Consider the following 23,346-nt stretch of genomic DNA (forward strand, 5'->3'; position numbering starts at 1 on the left):
AGCTACTTAACAATCACCACAGACTGAAGATTGAACTCCATTGGCAACTTCTCCAACAGCCCCATTTTAGCTAACATGGATGTGGAGGCACAGGACACCAATATCCCTGACGAACATGGACTTCAGGCTATCAGGAACATCAACATGGATGTCAACATAGCATACCCTGCCACCAGACTTTGTAACTTTGTACTCACTCATAGCTACTTTATCTTTGTCAACAACATATACTTATAGATCAGTAGCCCAGCTGTGGGCACATGAATGTCCCCATAATATGTCAACATCTTCATGACTAACCTTGAACAATGCTTTCTCAGCTCTTACCCTCTAGAAACCTTTTCTTTACTTGAAATTCATTAATGGCATTTTCATCATCAATGGAAAAAAAATTCTGTTCAAATTCCATGAAAACCTTAACAGCTTCCACCCCACATTTAGTTTCGACCTATCTACAGAACAAGTTCACTTCCTTGATGTCACAGTAAAACAACACAATAGACCCATAAACGCAATGTTCTACAGAAAACTGACAGATTGTCATGCATACCTATATGCTTCTAGCTTCCACCCAAAACACACCTCAGTGGAAATCTATCATTTTAACCTGGATCTATATTACAACTGCTCAGTTGATGGAATTAAATGAGGCATTAAGGAAACTGAATTACCCAGCTAACAAGATCAGTAGACAAATCAGTAGAGCCAGATCAGTTCCTGGGAAGACGGAGCACCAAAAGAGCAGCAGAACACCACTGATAGTCACCTACACCTGACAGCTCAAGCTGTTCAAACACATTATTAATAAGCTACAAGCTATATTGGACAATGATACTGCACTTTCTCAGACAGAGTGGCAGGCCCATATTTGCATACGGACAACCATCCAACCTGAAGCAGATTCTCCCAAGCAACAAAAGACAATAGAACATGATGCCATTGAGTCGTAATGTATATCCAGAGAGCCACTAGACTTTAGAACAAACCCAGATGTATACTTTGCCCCCACATTTACACTAACAGCGCCATCACAGCTCCCAACAATGTCACATAGAAAATTAGAAGCACCTTCAGATGCTGTTTCTCTAATGTGATATATGACATCATCTAACAACAATGACCCTCTGGATTCTACATAGGACAAATGGGACAGACTTTGCACAAAATAATTAATGGACCCAAGTTTGACATCAGAACTCAGAACAAGGACAAAGTAATATCAGAGCATATTTAACCTCTCAGGATGCTCCATTACAGATCTCAAATTAGCTGTTTTGGAGCAAAGAAACTTTATCGGCACAGACTGAGTGAAAGACTGCTGAACTCTCATACATCAAAAGATTCCCAGCCATCTCAGAATGGTTCAACACGGTTTTTAACACGCTAAATTGTTAACAGATACAGTACATGTAGTCTGTCTCATATGTAACCTGCATTTGTATAAGCACCCTCCATTTTTCCTCCCCACCATATCCCATTTTAAATCCTACACCAGTTTAGCCAGTCCATGCATCAGATGAACACAGCTCTCTCACTCTCAGACACTCACATGTTATGTCTCATAAAGCTTAAGATACCAGGCAGAACAAAAAATATTTTAATAATGCATCAAAGCATGAAATGAAGTAGGAATAAAGAAGGAATCACTGTAACCTGCCTAAAGAGTTTTTAATCTCACTGACATAGAGAAATCCCTACTTACAGGACTACTCTAGATATGACTGAGCCTGTTTCAACAAGGACAGGTTTCTGTAGGTGTCCGGGGGGGGGGAGGGGTGGCAAGCGACGAAAGACGTATAGCAATGCAAACATCACCCCACATGTGCTTGTGTGAGATGTCATGATACAAATATGAAAGGTCAGAGCTTGCTATATCTCGTTTTGATGTCTTCATGGTTTGGAACAGATGCCTATGATGTTAGCATATAGAAGATTAATACCCTCTTACATAGACTATTCCTAATTTTTTCATTTTTCTTAGACATTGGATTGCGAAATCAGACAAATGATTGAAATGGCTCATGTGTCTTATATCAGTCTGCTTTCCAGTTGTAGTATAATTGTAAAGGTAGTGAGAAGTAACTAAGAAACTTCTGTTAAATTTGCTTTGACCATCTTTTATTTCCTTTTATCAACATATAAACATACAGTATATATACTAAGTAACAATACAGAGTGGGGATCTTAATATTAAGCAATTAGTTCAAGACCGAAACTAGTATTATATAACTAATATTTTGATGTGAATTGCAGGGGTTCTTTTTTTTATGTTAACTTTGGATGAAAAGTCAAATAATATTTTGTTTGTAATATTGACATCCTAAATTACAGTTAATACTGATAGAATTTTTACTTTTCTCTTTTCATTTTCAATATTTTAAGCTTACTAAATAATAGAATGTTCATAATTTTTAATCATATTACATAAATATTACTGCACTGAAATCTGCAATGAAATAATACAGTGTATCAAGATTATAACATCACAATAAAAGGAAAAAAGTCACTAAGAAACTAGTCTGAGCTTGGTTAGCAATTGGATGGGAGTCCTTCAGGGGATAACAGGATGTCAGCTTGACTGGGAAGTCAAAAGTCATTCCAGAGGAAGGCAGTGACAAACGACTTCCATATTACTGCCAAGAGAATTACATGGCTGATTCCATTAAGTCACCAGGAATCAAGCTTAATTGAAGGAGGTGTTGTATCTGCATTAAAAAATGAAAGGCGTAAGTGTTGCAATCAAAGGCTTGTATTTTGCAATTCATCTGAAACTCAATCTGTTTTCATTGCTACAGTAAGAAAAAGAATATTAACATTCATAGCATTCGTTTCGAAAGAAGAAAATACACAGAAATAAGCTGAAGGTTTCTAATGAAAATGTATGTATTTGGTCAATATTTATTCTGTGGAAGAGGGACAGGTTATTTCTTCTTCAGAATCAGGAAGAGGCACAGAGGATTCAAAACAAATGCTACAGACAGCAAATTAGAAATGTTGAACTACTCTCTGTAGTATATTTTGGGAAAAAATACCATGGCATATAAGCCCAAACAGCTCTACATCTTTTCCATTTTATAAGGTGCTGCAATTATTTACTGCTTAATTCTTACTGTGATTTCTACTTCTGTGTCTATCCATTCCATTTTAAATTCTTTTTTTTTTGTCCCCATCATATTTATTTTATGTTTAATGTAGCTATTTGTAAATATATTTTCATCTTCAACAAAATGAATGCAGTTATGTCCATAGGTTTGTTAAGATTAATCATTTGCTGGATATTATCTTGTAAATTACATGAAAATGTACTGAGAAAGATAGAAAATAGTTTTACGTTTGATTAGGAAATAGTTTGCAAGATTTTATTTTATTAGGAAGGAACAAAATAAACATAAGTGGCAAAGTCATTACTGCTGTGGTCCTCTGAGATGATATTTAATTATGGCTCTGGATACGGGGAATAAACACTTCAAATTAGGTATTTGGTTCATAAAATTGCTGAATAATAATAGGAAAGGTTTATAAATGCTGCTGCTGCATAATTAAGGTATTCTCGGAACTACACAGGACATGATGCTATTGCTGAGAACACTTGTGTATAGTACAAAAGGATATGATCTTTTCCTTTTCCGTCTGACTCAGAAAAAATTACAGTGCTAGGAATCTATGCTTAAAAAATAGAGACCCCCTTTAAATTGAGCTTGACTCCCGGCACCCTAATCCGTGTGATTTTTCAGGCAACGCTACAGCCTTCTTTTTTACTTCTCAGTCTGCCCTACAGCCATGGTATTCCATGAAGAAATCCCATCCAAGCATTAACTGGGCTTGACCCTGCTCAACAGCTCAGCACAGACAAGGTCACCCAGGTGCCAACAGTTGCTGAGCCAGGAATCTAGGTTTAAAATTGGCCATGTTCAGTAAGATGACTATATTTTTCCTCTGTGTGCTCAGATTTGGCAGAGTTAATTTTTCCTCTCTGAAAGGAGAGGTGCTGGTTTTTCATGCTTGTGAAACAAGAAAGAGAGCTTTTTCTTTTGCTACAACTGCACTAATCATTCTTGATAAACATTTCTATTCATTGGTGGATTCTTCTAGATTATTGGTCGGTGTTGAAGGTCCTGATGCTTTTCATTAAAAAAAAACAATTTTTTAAAAATAGGGACAATGCCACAAAGAGCAGGTCCTAGTATCATAATTGTTTACAAGAAGATTAGTTTAATGGTGGCCACAGAATGCTGGCTAGCTGATATTGCCTCAAGAAGTACCCAGATGAAAATGTGCTGGGTAATATAAACCTGAAACAGTCAATAGTCATAGTTCTCTCGGCTTATCTTGACATATTGTCGAGATGCAAGTGAAATGGGAAATGACTCTGAAGGGATTAAGCAGATACAAATTCAGTAAATAAATAAGGGCAGCAGAATACTCTAGAGAACCATGTGTCAGTCTTAATCTCTGAGGATCCTTTCAAATCGTTGTGGGTAGAGGGCAGCAGCCTGGCCCCACTTAACCCTGCTGAATGGTAGGGCTGGGCCTGAGCACCATTGATACTCTTTCTGCATAGCTTCCTACATCAACTACAGGACTTCTGTGTTAGTAACTGTGTTAGTAACTATTACAGCCAAAACAATTAAGAGCTTTGTGGCACTTTAAAATGTAATACATTAATAATGGTGTAAGCTTTCATGGACTACATTCCACTTCATCAGATACATCAAGTGCTATCTTGAGGGAGCGAGGTCAAGGGAAATGACATGCAGAAAGAGAATGCCCACAGAACACTGGTTGCATGAGAGTCCTACTTTACTGCTTCGATGAGCTGATTAACTCAAGTAGTATGATAAGAATCCTTTGTCTCTATCTAATCCACAGAATATAGAATTCAACCAATTGATGAATTCTACCTCAACTATTCCTTTGTGTTTTTTCTAATGAAATCAGCCTTTGCCATTGTTTTCTTCAAGTCTGGGCACTGTAAACTCATTCACAGGTTTAAGAGTTCTTTTACTTTTGGTCAGATTTGTGCCCATTTATTCTTTTGCACAGAGCAGTGTTTCTCAATTTTGGCGACTTGAAGATGCAGTTGAAGTCCACATATCTTCAAGTTGCCAAGGTTGAGAAATGCTGGCATAGAGGCTTGCCAGCTTATCCTATGAAAAGTAAAATGGGGCATTGCTGAACAAGGAGAGGCAGCATATGAACTCCTCTTATGTTTCAATGCCAGTTTTTTTACAGTATAATAAAAATAATAGTACCCCTTAATTGCTTCCAAAATGTCACTTGGCACTCATCTGGGCACTATGAACTTTGTAAATAAAGGTCAGAGTGATCTTCCATCAATTTTGAAACATGTTTCAGACAGAAAAAGAACCCGGATGTGGATTGTATTTGAAGCATTCAGAAATTACAAACTTTTCATAGTGTGCTATTTTAAATATGACTACAAAGCTTTTAACGTGTTTATATGTTTAATAATATTACTTTAAAACCTCCATAATGATATTGAAATATTCAATTATATTATTTAACCTGTGGAATAAATGAATAAATAACTACCACAGGATACCAAATTTCTGAGTTAAATATAATTAAAAGAGGATGAGTTTATTTATTTGGCATACTTACATGGCCACCCATCTCACAAACAAGTGACTCTGGGCAGCATACAACAAAACTAAAAACAATAAATATGTACAGACAATTATTAATACCATCATTATTAAAAACTTTAGAACTATAAAAGACATAAGCTAAAAAGAAATTTTTTAAAAAATATAAGGCGAGGCACAGGTGTTAATTACACTGGAGCCATCTCAATATTTCACCAGTCCCCTGGGGTCCCCAGGCCAGATGGCACAACCAGATCTTGAGGGACTTCTGGAAAGTTAGAAGGGATGAAGCCAGCCTCACTTGGAAGGGAAGAATGTTCCATAAAGTGGGGCCACAGCGGAAAAGGCCTGCTGCCTAGGAGCTGCCAAGTGTAGCTCCTTAGTTGACAGGACCCGCAACATTTGCAGGCTTCACAGATTATAAGACTGGGCAGCTGGGAGTAGAAAATCGTGTCTTCAAAAATCCTAACTTTAAAGTTCTAGAAATATCACTAGCTGTCATTAACCACTAACCCTGTCACTGCCTCCATAATTCAAACACATATTTTTGTGAGCCTGGGCAATTACCGTGCAAACCTGAGAAAAGGTGCTGCTTCTTTAAAGAGCAGCTGACAGGTAGAGAGAGGTGTCCATACCAGTTCTAAGGCACCCTTGCCCACCTTGGACCCAGTTATTGCACACTTATAATAATAACCAGCACTTGAAATTATACCTTCTTATAATCAATGAGTCTCCTGCAAGATAGCCACGAGTTTACTAAACTAAGTCTGACCTGTCAGCAGTTAGGCCACTGGATTCTGAACTAGTTGGAGTTTCTGAGAAGTCTTCGAGGAACACCTCAAAACATTACAGTGATTTAGTTGTGAAATGATGAGAGCATGTATGATAGTTATCAGAACATCTTGCTCTGTGCACCAGCTGCCTCCATCCATTGTTCTAGCAGGATCTGAGTGCAGGAGAACCCCCAGATCCCAGCTCCACTGGGGGAAGGCAATCCTACAAGAAGTAGGGATAGAATTATACTGGATTCAGGGGACTTGAAGGATAACCAGCCTATGTTGTCCCATAAACATCCTAATACAGTGGTACCTCGGGTTACGATCTTAATCCGTTCCGTGACTCTGGTCGCAACCCGATTTGGTTGCAACCCGAAGCAAATTTTCCCATAAGGTTCAATGTAATTACCGTTAATCCGTTCCGGCGTCTGCGGACCACGCGTCAGGGGCGGAAAAATGGCTGCGGACCACGTGGCAGGGCGGAAAAATGGCCGCGGACCACGTGGCAGGGTGGAAAAACAGCCGCGGACCACGCGGCAGGGGCGGAAAAACAGCCATGGACCACGTGGCAGGGCGGAAAAACGGCCGCGGACCACGCGGCAGGGCGGAAAAATGGCCACGGACCACGTGGAGCAGGCAGAAAAATGGCCGCGGACCACATGGAATGGGTGGAAAATGGCCGTGGACCACATGGCACGGGCGGAAAAATGGCCGCGGACCACGTGTCATGGCGGAAAATGGCCGCGGACCACGTGTCAGAGCGGAAAATGGCCACGGATCCGGTTCATAACCCGAGGTAAATTTTTGCGGCTGGAGCTGGTCGCAACCCGAAAAGTTCATTAGCAGAGGCGTTCGTAACCCGAGGTACCACTGTACCCTTCAGGCACTAAATCAGGTTTCTTGAGGATTTTCCAGTTTAATACTTCAGTATGAATTTTGAAATTTCAGTATGAAAGTTAAGCTAGAGTTAGTTACAGATCAATCAGTAACATAGCTAGAAAGTCTGTCCTCCTCCCCCTCTTTTTATTTTTAAACTTGCAAATTTCCATTGCAATTGTCACCCGATGTTTTCTTTCTGTTGCCTATGTTAACTCATTACAACTCTTTCAACCAGGAAGCAGCATGTTTTTTCCAATAGGGTTGGGCTTGATAAGAAATCTGTCTTGTAATGACTCTGTTCATGATAGCTTACAGTAGTTGGAGAGCTTCTTTCTCAGCTGTTATCTGGCACTCTTCTGGGCACTATGAACATTGGAGAACTTGGGATGTTCTTCGTTCCGTTTTAGTGCATCTTAGCCAGGGAGCATTGCAGGAGGAGAACCGTGATGGGATGAAGAGTAGAGAGTAGGGTACCATGTCGTGCTGTGTGTCATTGCCATGCTTCAGTATGTGATTGTAGAGTCTTGTATGATATTTGTCATGTAAGTTCCCGAGTTTGAATGATTTGTGCACTTAGTCGAACTGTCATGGAAATTGGTCATGGTCATGACCAGATGTGCTGAATTTCAGCTGGAAAAAATCAGATTGGGGAAGGCTGATTAAGATAGCACTAATAGAATGGAGACCTCATATGACCCTTTACCCTTCTGGCCAGGAGGAAATCATGCTGAATATTGTGTTGCGCAGCTGCATGAGTGCAACATACTGCCTCACCAGATCAGAGGTAGCTTGCACTAGTACAAAGGATAGTGCAAAAATTCTGTGAGTCACATCTAATTACAGCTATGTTAATGCTTGCCATCTATTCTGGCTCTGATCTCTCCTTTCCTCCCCCGCAGCTCACCCTGACAACAGCTTGGTGTGTGTGTAAAATACTCTTTTCTCAAGACACTGCATTTGATGAAGTGAACTTTGATCTTCTGAAGGCTTATGCAGTAGTAAAACGATTAGACTTTAATGTACTCCCCCACGGAGTATTTATTGTCTCAATAACAGATTGTGAATTATGCCATAATTCTAGAACATGATCACTTAGACACAGTCCTTAGGTACTTAGGGTTGTATCTCGCAGACATATCAGATCACCCTTTATGTGCCAGCAGATAGAAAACCTTAAATAGGGATGTTGTCCTTTAGATGAAGCAATGGCTAGAATTTATACTTATGCTCACACTGAGTCAGTGAATAACTATTGTCCCATGTGACCTACTTGCTTCCTCCCTTGTGTATAGAGCATCATTTATGAACGACACTTCCATGAACAAATAATGATTCTTGCCTGCATGATGTATGGCTCCCTGTAACAGGCTTTCCGAAGCAGCTTTCTTCTAGCAAGATGCCTTCCAGAAGTGTTGGACTTCAGTTCCCATAATCCTCAGTTGACATGACCAAAGGGATATGAAGGCCAATACTTTGATAGGGCATGAATTTGGAAGAAGCTGGTGGATAATACTGCATAGCCCAAAATTTCAGCCACAATGGAACAGCACATTCAGAAAGGGCAGCAATGTGTTTGTTCAAGTTTATTAGAGGTTTATAGAAGTTCATTGTACTTCTGTGCAGTTCACTACATATTTGAAACAAAAAGATTTGGATAGCACAACTTCCTGGTTCAGGTTTTTTTGTTTCAAGTTGTTTGTTGGTGGCAGTTATGTATGGTGGCATAAATGTAAATGGTAGCAGTTTAAATAAACACTGAGATGTTTTGAATTGTCTTAGCTGAGATTTAAGAGGGGAAGAAGGAACTGTGTTTGCACCATTACAGTTTTCTTTTCCTAAGACATTTAAAGAGATTATAACCTCTCTTTTCTAAATAGTATGAGAAATTTTATTTTGTTAAGAAAAATAGTTTTCATAAACAATGTTTTTGCACTGTTGTCTGATATTCTTCTACTAAAAATCAAAACAAAAAGATTGTTACAATGTCTTTAGACTACAATTTTATGCCTAACCCTTGGCAGTCAAATAAACACGGTTAGGACTGCAATATATAACTATTTTGATTCCATTGTGCCACTTGTGCCATTTCTAAAGGATTTTGTGTGAAGAGGCTATGTTTGGCAAAAGTGTTTTTCCCCTTCCTTTGAACATTGTACTGGTGCTTTGTTTAAAACCTTTGTCTAGCAAAACAAGGCATCTTTGAATGCTTTAGGCACAATGCCCTTGCTGATTAAGTTGGGCTGCTCACAAAAGCCCTCTGTAAGTTTTCCTGACCTTCTTTGAGGTTGCAACCATATGTCTACAAGGACTCACCACCACTTTCTACATTCCCAGCTCCCCCAGGGAAAGCCATGGGGAATCTGAATGTGAGGATGTCAAGCCAGGTAGTAAATACCAGATAGAACAACTAAGATGGGGAAAACTTAGGAAGAAATGCATGAATGCTGTGCTATGGACTATTTCAGAAGCCAGTTTTAGACTTGCATATGGAGAATGTGATATGGAGGGGAAGGGTGGAGTCTGGACCATACTGGCTGATTCATCCTCTCAACTTACTGGATGTTAATAAATGGAATGGCTCCAATTCCTTGGAGAACATGTGCATAGGGGTGTATCTATGTGCCAACATTCACACATGTGGTCCAGCACATAGACATCAGGTGTGTTGAGTGTAGTCACGATCAAGTGCCACTTGTATAAAATATCTAGGTACCTGTTGCATTTTAAGTGTATTAAGATATTCCCTGGTGGATCCCTACATTGTTAAGTGTGAATGCAAGAAATAAGTGGTCAGGGGTATTCTGCAGCTACCAACCTTTGGAAGCAGCTGAGTTCCTTTAATAGTGTAGGAAACTTTGCGTTTGCCTCTGCTCAGTGCGCGAGTGGATTCTTCGCAACGCAGAGAACGTTCCCCAAACGCGCTCTGGAACCCACAGACCGCACGTGCCGGTGCTGAAGCGATGAGAACACAGACGAAAGTGTCAGGGCGTGACGTTTCTAGAGCTTGTTTCCGTAACGAGAAAGCAACCTAGGCAGACTTAGAGAAGAGGCTTCCTGGAAAGCAAAGCGAAGGTGTGCACGTCTGAAACCTACGCGGGAGGCTGGCTTGGCTTAACTATTAACCCTCCGAGCGGCGCTGGCCAAGTAAAGATCGCGGTAATGCGATTGAAAACTTGGACACTCAGAGCCTTCAGCGGCTCTGCTCTTTCACCAGGATATTGGTTCGCTTGTCTGGGGCTCATTGCCATGCGAAGGGGCTGACATCAGAGCACCTTTTGTTGCTAAAAGCTTTCTCCGAGAGAGAGCCCGAACTAGCAGTCATGTGGAGTTGGGAGAGTCCATGTTGGGAAAAGGGCAGAAAGCGAGAGTTGTCGACAAGTTGAAACCTAACACCTAGCCGGTTCTCAGTTTGAGCTGGGAGAATCTCGCCACGCTTTTTCTACCCAGACGTCTTTTGTGCTCGCCGAAAGAAGGAAGGGACCCCCATCTTTTCTCCTGAACACTGGAGCAGGGTTTCTTCGACCACCCCCACAGAAAGAGCGTGGTTGCGCCTCGCTTGGCTCTGCCATCCTGTTGCTTTGCCGCGGCAAGTGGGCAAAGTTTGTGCGGGACATGGAGGATCTCTGGCGCGCGAAGGAGAGCTGAGCCCGAATCCGGCGGCACTTCCCAAAGGGCCCCACAGCCTCCCACCTTCTCTTGCGGGGCGTCCCTGCGGGGAGGGAGAGCCGGGGAAGGACGGGGCGGCATGCTGGAGAGGCTGGCCAGAAGCTCGGGCTAGGAAGGCTGGACTGGCGGCCAGGCGGGAGGGTTTGAGGCTGTGGGGTCGCCCTCGGCCAGCGCCACGCTCCTGTGCGCGGCTCGTGTGCTGAGCCCCGCTCGCTGAGAGGAACCGGGCGATGGAGGAGGAAGAGGAGCAAGCCTCGGGTGCGGAGTCCCAGGCGGGCGCGAGCGGCAGCGACAGCGGCGGCGGCGTGCCCGAGAGTTTCTCCAGGCTCTGGACGGATGTCATGGGGATCTTGGTGAGTGGTTGCTCCGCGGAGACGGGAAAGGTGACCGGGAGGGCGCGCTGGTGGCTTTGGCATCCTCTTTGGAAGGGGCTTTTTGGAACAAAATGTGCCAAGGGCTCCCAACGGGGAGTCTGCCTTGCTGGCGGAGGGGCTGGTGGGATCTGGACCGGGCGCAGGAGCACTTGTGGAAGACGTTTGACCAGAAAAAGCGCTTCTTGCTTTGAACGCTGATGCTTCTCCTTGGCTATCCCGACCCTGCTTCGCTTGCGCAACCCGCCCAGGAGGGTGTCGGGCGGGGTAGGGAATCCTGGTTGTTTTGTTTTGGTCTCTGAATCCCCTTTGTTTTTCTGCAGCGGCAGGGACAGTTTTGGTGGGTTAAATTTATGGGCTGAAAGCACAAGTTTCAACTTTGTGCCAGTATTAAAAAGAAAGGGGGGGGGGGAAGTGGGAGGTTCATAGAGTGATTCATCGGGTCTTCATAAAGCTCTTGATTATGGAGTATGAGGGAAGCTAAACATGTCTAATACTGCTTTCATGTTGCCGATCTCTTCCTCCCTCCCCTGAGGTTCAATAATTCAATAGCTGCGGTGGATCTAAAATGTTCGGCTACACTATACATGCCCTGAATTTAATTAGTTTAAGCATTATAGCCACGCCAGTTGCGAAGTAGGGGTAGAACTAGCTGATGGAATACTTAACTCTTCAACTTCTAATCACTGACTAGCAAACTAGGATCAGAGAACAGAGTTGCTGAGATTTGAACACAAACGATATATTTTAATTCTAAAGCACAGTCAGGTATTCTTTTCTACAGGGTGCCCATTGTTAGGTTAGAATTTATGCTTGTGACCCCTGTCACTCTGAATTATCAGCAGTGCTCCCTAGAGATTGGAAGGAAACCCCTGCTATTTCCAGTTTATTTCAAAACGTTTTTAACTCTATGCAATTACCAGGAGTTAAGTCTGACTTGAGGGCACCTGATTTTTAAGTTTTAAAATAAATTGTTCTAAGAAACATGCCACTTCTTTTCCCAACCCCTTTCATCTCTTTTTCTGAATTTCTTTAAACAAATGAAGAGGAAAAAACAGTAACGTTTTGATGTATTACAATCTGGTAATGTGATTGTTCTTTTAACATATAGTGTTGATTAATATCTTTAAATATGCCTGTAGCAGGGAGGACAGCAAGAGATGGTAATAGCCTATAGGCTTATCACTTAAACTATGTGATGTTTGTCTATAACTTGATCAATTAATTGTGCAGTTATTAATAGCTTTAAAAGTTATTTTCAAAAAGCAATATATATTAATTGTGTCCTTTTCTATTCTATGCTCAGTGTCAGTTTGTTTAATAGAACTTTTGCTAACAGGCATACTTCCTTATCATTCACTGCTAGGAAAGCAGAAAGGGGAAGGGAGGCAGGCAGGCAGGCAGGCAGGCAGGCAGGCAGGAAGGAAGGAAGGAAGGAAGGAAGGAAGGAAGGAAGGAAGGAAGATGTGTAGAGGTGGAATAGATAAAGTACGAATAGGAAACAAGCAAAAAAACCCCACCTTCATTCTTTAATATTACATCCTTTAGATATTAATTAATATAATGAGCTGTGTCAACTAGATTGGAATTCGCTTGCTTCTGCCCCCTTTTTTTTTAGATGGAAGTAGAGTTAGCTAAGAGCCTCCCCTGAATGCATTTTCTGCGCTTTTCAATAATGCGTTGAATGGAGGGAATGTGAAGAGTAAGTTAAACTGGGTGAGACAAACTGATTTAAACTAGGTGTATGAAGGTTAATGTAGCAAAGAAAACCCTGCCAATTTTGTAGTACAGTTGCTATAGTGAAATTGCCACCTATAGCTGGGAATTCAGCTTGAAGAATCAATGGTGTGGATGGTTCTAGCGTCATAATAAAGGAATAACGGAGTATCCAGTCTGAACTTGAGAAACAAGTGGATGCAGTAGTTTTTATGACCACATCTGTAAGAGCTTCTAGGCTGAAAAAAATAATGCAGCAGTCCACCAGTTGCTATCTTACAGGTGGTTGCATCTCTGTCTTCAGAGACATGGGGAATGGCAAACAGCCATGCAGTATAAGCTACTCCAAGGGATATGGCCGGACTAGCCTGTAGGTCAGGAGCGCACAACTTTTCTCAGTCTAAGGACTGTACCATGGCAAAGGCTATCCTTCAAAAGCGGCGGAACCAACATTCAATTTTGGGAGGAGGCCTTAAGGGATTAACAAACCTTCAGCCTCTGCAAGGTTTAAGGCAACCATTTCACCACCTGAATTTCCCAAATCCCCCAAAAAACAAACAAAAAAGACCTTGCTCAGGGGCCACAAAAGAGGTGCTAGTGTATCACATGTACCCCTGCAGTTAGTTCTGACATCTAACGTCTTATTTCATGAACCATCAATATCTAGAAATCAAGATTTTCCTTGTTAAATATAAACAAGTGAATTTTTGGTAGGGGTGGGCATAACTGTGGACATTATTTGAGCAAGTCATTGTTTCAGTTATTAGAAACAATGTTTTATTCCATGTAGGCCATAATCAGACTGGATTTTAGAAAAACAAAGATACTTTTCAATAGGTTTGTATACATCCAATTATGTTTGAAAACCTTCAGAAACACCTGAAGCCGGGATATTGTTAGCATATAAATTATTGTAATATTATTGATGCAGTGTCATTTTCTACTACTGGAAGTTTTGGATTTAGATGTATATGTAGATAGTTCGTACAGGATACAAAAGGAGGGCTTTATTTTTGAAGATACAACATTTGAGAATAAAATATTGATTTTTTTTCCCCCCAATGGCAATTTGGCCCGTTCAGCCTCCTTGCAAGACAGAGAGTAGAAAGCCAAGTGCTCATTGCCATTTATATTCTGGAGTCATTTCCATGGAATGAGGTTCTTAATTGTATAGCCTTGTGAGGTTTGATAATCAGATTCTCAAAGCCCTAAATTGCAAAAAGTTATCTATACAGGAAGTTACTGCCTGTAAACAAAAACAGGTTGAAAATATTTTGGAAACCAGACTTGCAGGAAAAATATTTTGTACTATTTATTTTTTACGAAATGACATAATGCTCTCACTCCTATGTGAATAGTGTGTTACTGCCTTGGAATACTTATTATCAGAATAATTCACTATCCATATACATTATTCACTAGTTTCCCTGTAATTTTGTAAGAATAAATTTGTCTCGTGACATGTTTCACAAACTTTTTATTTAAATCAAGTCCTACTAAACTGGATTGTTAATGAGTCGGATTCTGCCACAACTGGTTTTTCTTCTTTCAGTAATAATACTTTTAATTGTGTAATATTGATAATAACAATTAGTCAGTTACTCCATTGTGTTGACGAAAGGGAACCATATCCAACACACACCATAGTTATGATGTGTGTTTATCAGAGCTTGCCTGGCAAAATTACTGTGATGCCACTCCTACAACAACTAACAAATACTGCAGGAAATAATTGTATTTGCTGAACTGGAAATGACTATCCTGTCATGTTACTTGTTCTTTTTAATTAACCTCAGGAAATATTTCTACACTATTCACTGCACTACAGTCTAAGCACTTAAGAATAGCTTTCCCAGTTCTTAATTAGGGCAATAGTAGAATTCATTGGGTTCAAAACCCCTTTTCTCATAGTGTTACACTAATTACAGTCTGGGGTTGTATGTGTATGTGCGTATCCATATGTGTACAATATAGGATAGGTAGGTACTTTGTTTCATAATGCTGTAACTGTTTAGTACTAATGAAAAGTTTACTTTATCCACAATCTCAGAAATGTAAATGTTTAGGCGCATTTAGAAGGCCAATATTGTATTAAATGAAGTATTTCAAATAATAATTCAGCAAGCCTGTCAATTATATGTCACAGTCATTGTACCAAAACGATTCATTCACATGCTTCAGGCTAATATTAACATTGTAACTGAAAAGTTTCAAATTTCTTGCACACTTGCGATTATGGATAAATGAAAAGATATATTGCAAAATATAGAAAAATAATGTCTGGCATAATTAAAAAAATATTAAACATCTAATTTCTCTTTTAAAAAACTAATATCCTTTTTTTAATCTATTTTGTAATCTGACAATTCAGTAAACTATAGAGGTTCATATACTATTTTGCCACTTTTTGGTTATTTGAAAGAAAGAATTCTAGTAATTTCAGGAGGGAACAATGTATTTATCTTTCCTTTATTATTTATTATCATTTTCCTGGGGAAAAAATAATAACTTTTTATTAGACATTGGAACAGGATCAAACCATACAGAAGTGCTAGACAAAAAATCCTTTATATGTTAAATGTTTATAGATTTTCCTAACCTTCATTATTAAAAAATCTTTAAAATTTAAATATTTATATTTGAATAAGCATCTGGAAGATGCATCATTTTTGTATAATCTGTAAATTCTATATTTTTCTAATTTTTATTTTAACATTTAAATTCTGTATTGGAGAAGCAGGTGTTTGGATAAACTGTTTTATGTTGTGAATATATTAATCAATGAAAAGTACACATAAGTACATGTTGGTAGTTGCCAACTATATTTAACCACAACAGTTCATCAGTGTAAAGATGAATAACATCAGTTTATAGTTCCATTCAAAAGTTTAGCTCCTCTAGTCAAATTGTCTCTTTCAACTGACAGAATCTCTCAGTAATGGAAAGTTAAACATTATATCTTTCTCCACATATGAATGCATATTTAGTATTTATGTGCACTTGTTTACAGAATCAGAATAAGAAACAAGTGAGTATGGCAGGTGCAAACATTTGGACATTCAGTCAGCACTTTGTAATACCTTCTTTGTCAGAAATAACAGCTTCCAACTGGTTCCTATAGTTGGCCAAGAGTCTATTTTGATTTCTTCCTTGCAAACCTTTTTCACCTCTGTAGGTTTGAGTTCTCTCCACCAATTTTCAATAATATTCACGTTTGAGGATTATGAAGGCCATTCCAAAATCTGTGTCTTTCTTTTCCATAAGTTCTTCATGGTTGATTTGAAAGTACATTTCTGGATCATTATCTTGTTGTAATATCTGACCGCTTTTCAGCTCAGTTTCTTCCATGCCTGTGGATATTAGCTTGTAGGAGATGTTAGTTGAATCCATTCATCCTTCTCCCTGTACAATATTTCCTGGGCTATTGGCTGCTATCTATATACTACTAAAACTCTCATGTCTGTAACCTTCAATTGGGCGAAATGGTGCATCATAGGGCAACCATTTTTGAACGAAGGTACCTCAAATGGGCTAACTTACAGAATGTGTCCAAAATCCAGGACCCATTACCCCTGTGGGATTGAAATTTGGAAAAGTTGTGGCCACTTCAGCACTGCCTCACTGCCACAATCAGCCACAGTCACGTGATTGTAATCTCCATTGCTCCCTGATAGCTTCCCACAAGCAAAGTTAGTGGGGAAGCTTGCAGGAAGTTGCAAGTCCAAGGCCAGCAGGCAGGTAAGTGGCTGCTGCTGGATGGGGGAGGGAGTGAGGGGGTGCATGAGAGGTGCTACGAGGGTTGGAGTAGGTGCATAGGGGTATGCAAGAGGTGTGGAGTGGATCAGGGAGGGTGCAAAGGGGTGCCAAAGAGGTGCAATGAGGGTCAGGGAGGGTATATGAGGGTGCAGCGCAGGTCGAGGAGGATGCGGGTCAGAGAAGGTGCGTGAGGGTATGGTGTGGGTTGGGGGGATGCCGGAGGGAAGGAGGGAGGGAGGGAGGGAAGGAAGGAAGGAAGGAAGGAAGGAAGGAAGGAAGGAAGGAAGGAAGGAAGGAAGGAAGGAAGGAAGGATTTCCAATGCTCCCTGCTAGCTTCCCACAAGGAAATGGGGAAGCTGGCAGGAAGTTGGAAGTCACTCCTGCTCCCACTGGTTTTTTGCCCACCTATTTCTCTGTTTAGGTAAGGAAATATTTCTGAAATGATGACTGAATGGGTCTCGGATTGTCTAGTATAGCTCTAAAGCCTATTAGAGGAAGGCCTAGCTTCATGATTGGCAAGGTGTTCTTTTCTCTAAATGTATCTTATGTGATTGTGACAAAACAGTTCAGTTTTTGTTTCACAATTCCAAACATTTAGCTCCACAAATTTAAGGCTTGTCATGGTTTTCTTTTGCATACTTTAGACAATTATTTTTGTGACAAAGTTGAAAAAAATTCGTTATGACAGCTGTTCCATGCAGTTCATGGTTGTATAAGCAATGCTGTACTGTCGGCCTGTGGAAAATATTCCGGTATCACCTAAACTTCTCAGCAGGTTGTTTGTAGTGAATTCTGGTTTCTGTTGTATAGATATGAATAATCCAGTGACAGTTCTAGCAGAGCTTTTTCTTGTTCTTCCAGATCTTGTCTTGACTTCAACAGTACCGTGTAACATCCATTTCTTAACAATCTTTGTCTGAGTTGAAAGTACTGGTTGGAAATTGCTAGCTGAAAGTATTTAGAGTTTTTTTTAATTATTATTTTGTTGTTGTTTTAAATAACCTTCCCCAGCTTTGTAAGAGTGAATTATCTTCATTTTCAAATGTTCAGACAGCTGCTTAGAAGAGCCAGTGGCTGTTGAAAGGAGACACAACAACAATCACACCCTGAGAGGTTAGAAGAGTCAAATTATTTGTTCACCTGTGGAATTTCTCCTAGTTAATTGCACACCTAATGAGACAGTTGTCTTTTTTATGCATTAACAACTTTGCAGTTAAAAAAAAAGGTAACACTGAATCCATTAACATTAATTTTCTTATTTTGAATGAGTAGAACACTGCACATAAATAGTAAGTACAGTAATACCTCGGTTCACGAATGCTTCTGTTCACGAACAATTCAGTTCATGAACAGCACCGTTCGCAAAATTTTGCTTCCATTTGCGAACTCCGCATCGGGTGACAAATACGACCCATGGCCATCTTCCTTGCTCTGACACGTGGCCGTGGCTTCCTGTAGGGAGGAGGACTCTCCCTCCAAACAATAACCGCCTCCCCACCCGCCTTCCTGTCCTCCACGCCTCAAGCAAGGTTAGTGTTCTCTCTCTTCATACTGTACTGTACTGTACTGTACTTTGTTTCATATTTTTGTGGTTTAAAAAAAAATACATATGGTTCAGAATGGATTAACCATATTTACATTGAACCTTATGGGAAAATTTGATTCGGTTGCCGACCAAAATCGGTTGGCGACCACATTTGTAGGGGTCAGAACGGATTAACCTTATTTACATTGAACCTTATGGGGAAATTTGATTCAGTTCGCAACCAATTTGGTTCGCGACCAAAATCGTGGAACGAATTAAGTTTGTGAACCGAGGTACCACTGTATACATTCAACTTTGTAGAAAGTTGTTTGTGTCATGTCAGCTTCTGTTCATTTTTGGATTTGACTAGGGGTGCCTACATTTTTTTCAGGCTACTATACAGTATGTAGGAATTGTGAGCATCTGGTTAATTGGAACAGCATAGAAAACTAAATCAATAATTAAGTATGTGCATACATATATACTTTGGAACCTGAAATAATATTACTGGTGCAAATAAGATGGCATGCGAAAAGGTACATCTACTCATACTTTTTAAGAATAAGATTGATTTTTTTTTTAATCCCAGAGCACTTTGCTTTTTTTAAATAATGGATTGATGCCAGAATCAACTTCTGTATAGGCCTGTTAAAATAAGATCCAGGAAAATATTTGAGTGATGAAGCAAACTTACAGTTTTATTTTTTCAAAATGAACATCATAATAAGATCCATAGAAGAATCAACATTAGTGTCAATTAAGCCAACATTTCTTTAACCTTGAATCCAAGACTATCTGAGTGCTTTGGGGTAAAATTAAAGTCACAAACCATGCAAGTTACTTTGGTGTACCTGAACAAAAAGTAGGCCACCAGGAAAGTAATTTGGTTGGAAAGAAAGCTTTATGTTTGTGAACATCAAAGCTGCCAAGGCCAGAAGCAATGAACCTGAGACCAGATAGGACTATTATCAAAACATGATGCAGGTGTCCTTCTCATCCAAAGCTGAGAAATGACTAGCAAGAAGTTGATTACCACATAAAAGTGGGAGAAAGAGACAGAAAGTTCAAACTCTGGGGTTGTTATATAGTAGACTGAATCGCTAGATTCTCCAGTTACTGATCTTCATCATTGTTTGGGCTACTTATATCTGTAACAAAAACAACTGCTCTATCTGAGCCTTGTCCTTGACTCTGCTGCTAGCTCCTGAGTGCTGGCTGAATTTCCAGAAAGAGGTTTATTGCCTTACTGTGTTTGAATTAGATTTTAAATACAAAATCATATTTTTTGAAGTTAGAACCTGGTATATGGCCAGTGCTATTTTTCTAAATTTGGGGGATCCTAATGCTGAAATGTTTATCACTAAATTTAATGACTGCTATTAAAACATAACATGGAATTCTTTTCTTTTCCACAGAAGTGTGGTCTTTAGTAGAGAAAATTAACATAAATGTACAGTATTGGCATCCAGAGGGTTGTGCTTGGCATTCTGCACATACATGGCAAGATTTTGAGTTCTCTTTTCCTTTTGAGCTCCTTTTATTCCTAACAAGTCATTCCTCAAGGTCAGGGATGAGGGCTGTGGTTGAGTTTCACCAAATTTTCCTTCACTTTTCAGCTTACTGCATTTTCACTCTTCTTTCTTAATACTGTATACAGTCTTGCATCTACTTCTGCTCATCCAGCTTTACATGTAGACACTTGGCTGTTCATCTGAGGTGAGCCAAGCAAGCCGTGCAGGTACTTCCTATTGCTACGTATACTTTTTCTCTCTTAGTTCTCCAAGATCTGAAGCTGAATGGGGGAGAGGAGGAGAGGAGCGTTTGGTGCCGGGAGTGTGTGACCTCCTCTGTAACACTTCTTTTCAAAGCTCTACTAATCTCTTTATAGAGCTAGGCAGCTGAATGAGATAACTTTTGGATACAGTGGTTTCCTTTAGACTCATATTGCATAATAAAAATGCCTTCATCAAATATCTCTCTGTCACTTAGGCTTAACAGCCTCAATCTTTGATAATGTCTGGTTTATGTTTCTCAATGCCTTTTTCTTAAAAAAAAAAGCTTACTATAGAACACGGTATGTACTTAACTACAGTTAATTTTTTTTTTTCAAAGTAGTTGCTGTTTCAATAGGTTCTATAGTTTGTTGCTAAAAAGAATCACTGTACTGGGGACATTGTTTTATGTACGACTTAAAACATTTTTCACATATATAAAGATGTTAGAAAAACAAATTGGTTGCTATAAATTTTATGGAAAAAACAACCCTCTTGATATTAAATATAAGGGTTATATTATTTGATAATTCTACAGAATTGTGAAATTCCATCAGGGAAGGCCAGAAAATTAGCTTCTCTGTACAGCAATGCCAACAGCAAGGAAACATACTTGTAGGGGCACACAACTCTTCTGCCCTTACTTGTGCAAGCTGTTCTAACATTACCCAAAAACATTGCTGAAACCTTAGTAATTTCTTTCTCTTGTTTCTACATTGACGACCTTACCTGTGTAGAAACCTGCTGCCAGAATAATTAAGCTGCATCGCTACCCACTGTTATCACAACCACCTATTTTCTAGTTCCCTTTGTACTGAACAGCTTGAAAGCAGAAAGCTGATATCTGGTAGCAACTGATGTCTCCTAAAAAGCGGTAATGTAAGAGACTTACATAAAGTCTCTCTCTGCTAAGCTCTTTCCACTGTATCTTCTTTCAGCTCAACACACCAAGTAATTCTTGCATACTACTGTCTATAGACATGTCTTTTACCAGTAATGGTTGTTTCATATATAATGGCATATACCTCTGAATATTAGGAGCTTGATACTGCCTTTATGCCATTTGTAGGTTTCTCCAGAATTTACTTGGTCCTTCTGAAAACTGCATACTACAGTAAAAAAGCAAATACATGACAGGAAGAGTATATAACAGTTAGAGCTGTTTTCAAACTTGTCATCTAATGGAGACCCATTTGGGATTGCCTATAGAAGAAGAACTGCTGGCTACTTTAGCCTCCTTCATTGCGCCATCTTTCTTCACCTCTGTTAATTCTGCTTGAATTGGTTTAGGCTTCCCAGGAAGATCAGAATCTGTGGTCTTTCCTGGCTCTTTTGTGGTCCTCAAGTTTCTTTGCCTATTAACTTACAAGAAGTAGAAAGCTAAAAACACTGAAGCCATGAAGCAAATCCTTTGTGGTTTTCCATTTTATTCTAGGGAAAAAAAATCATCCTGAGAAATGTTTGAAAAAAATAATAAAGCAAATACAGTACAGTACTCAGAATGTTTTTAATTCTACTGTGTGCAGCAGAGATTACTGTACCCTATAAGGATTGGGTTTCTTATCCTATGTACAGTTACTACTGTAAGGACATGAAATGTATCCTAACATTACTGTATACTGTTTATGACATTTTAATCATACATGTCTTAAGTTAAAACCAAAAATATACTGAATTAATCAAAGGTACCTTAGACCAGTGTTTCTCAACCTCAGCAACTTTCAGATTTGTGGATTTCAACTCCCAGAATTCCCCAGCAAGCATTCTGGGAGTTGAAGTCCACACATCTTAAAGTTGTTGAGGTTGAGAAACACTGCTGTAGTCTAAGCAGCTTACTGGCTGAAGTGCTTGAGAGTTTTTTGTTTGTTTTGTTTTGTTTTGTTTTGCTTTTCCTAGTAAGTAAAACAATGGAAAATGTTTATTCACACTAGTAAACTAATTTTTGGATCTGGGCTGAAAAAGTACAAATCTCAGCATTTATTTTTTTTCCTTAGAGAAACAAGTTTTGAAAAAAAAAATCCCTATAGTAAAATTGAAATATCTGGAAACTTTATAATATCTGGAAACTTTATAATATCTAATAAAGGTTTCAGCAAATAAGAGCCAATAGGCAGGGGCACTTAGGAAAAAGAGCATGCTTTACCTATAGAACAAAGAATATATTTTTTTTCAAGTTGGAGAGATGGGATAAAAAAACAGAGGGAAGGAGTAAAGATACAGGAAGAGGGCACAGCTGATCCCTTCATGCTAAAGAAAGGACACTAAGAATTGCACGTACAGTGTATATTCATACGGGGAAGGTGGAGAAGTGTGAGAAATTGCATATGTGCAGGAGAAGATGGAAAAATGTCTCTATACAATTATTGATTAAATTGTGGCAAATATTAACAAGGGTGGTGTGGAGTAAAAATTACTTTAGAGATCTAATGTATTTTATAGGTATCTCCTAATAAACCTGACTTTCCACTAGCCCTTCAGATATATCCATACATTCCTGCAGGCATCAGAACAAACTCTATAGTAACACATTGTTACTATGCTTTGCTGATAAAGGAGTTGGAAATAGAAGATTTCTTTAGATTCTCATAGGACACAGCACTTAAGGAGAGGGGAAGGACAGCAGATATGAAGTTGGCAAAAGGGGGAAACATAACTTGTGAATATAAGAGGGAATTCTGGGAAGAAGCTTGGTCATGGACATGATGATGCTACATGTATAAAAGGTGCTACAGTGGCTAGAAGGTACTTGGTTCTTGTGGCTATTGAACATGGCTTATTGATCTTAATTCAGAGAAAGAGTGGTTAGTGATCCTAAAATGGATTGAGCAGTTTTTTGTCCTGCTGAAGGCTCATCTATTCCCAAGTAGGTTGAAGTCTATGAAGTTTTTGAAGGTGTGACCAAGAGGAAAACTCACAAAAAAAAGGAAAGGCATTGTTGGACATATCATACCAATGCAGAAGGCATGGAGGTATGCCGGAAGATTGATGAAACAAAGAAGATCAAAGCTTTACTTGTCAGAGAGTGATCAGTTAGATCCAGGACAGCACCTAATTTATCTGACTGAGAGAGATATAAAGTTTGTCACTAAGTTAAACCCTTTTCTTAAATCTAGATAGGAATAATTCTAGTATTTAGCAAAAAAAAAGTGGGTATGCACATAAGTTAGGTACGCATGTATGTTAGCTTGATTGGCTAAGATACCGTATGCTCAAAGTTGTTCTGAGGCTACAGGTCAGAGAGAAGAAAAAATGCTTGTTTGGTATTATTGGATCAGGCTG

The 23,346-nt window shown here is 39.5% G+C and overlaps 1 protein-coding gene across 4 annotated transcripts in view; it reads left to right on the forward strand.

The window, feature by feature from the left end:
* Nucleotides 1–23,346, forward strand: part of LOC103054560 (SAM and SH3 domain-containing protein 1) — a 604,492-nt gene that overhangs the window by 456,779 nt on the left and 124,367 nt on the right. The window contains exon 1 of one of the 4 annotated variants that reach the window (XM_007423921.4): nt 10,442–11,280. The exons of the other annotated variants lie outside the window; for them this stretch is intronic. Coding sequence (XP_007423983.2) covers nt 11,158–11,280 — 123 coding nt within the window. The 5' untranslated portion in view covers nt 10,442–11,157. Of the gene's footprint in view, nt 1–10,441; nt 11,281–23,346 lie in introns of those variants that run through there. 4 annotated transcript variants of the gene reach the window in all.

Source organism: Python bivittatus, unplaced genomic scaffold (assembly GCF_059951505.1).
Source record: "Python bivittatus isolate LINGU-HERP-01145 unplaced genomic scaffold, Pbiv_v1 ctg000020_np1212, whole genome shotgun sequence".
In the NCBI taxonomy this organism is placed as follows: Eukaryota; Metazoa; Chordata; class Lepidosauria; order Squamata; family Pythonidae; genus Python; species Python bivittatus.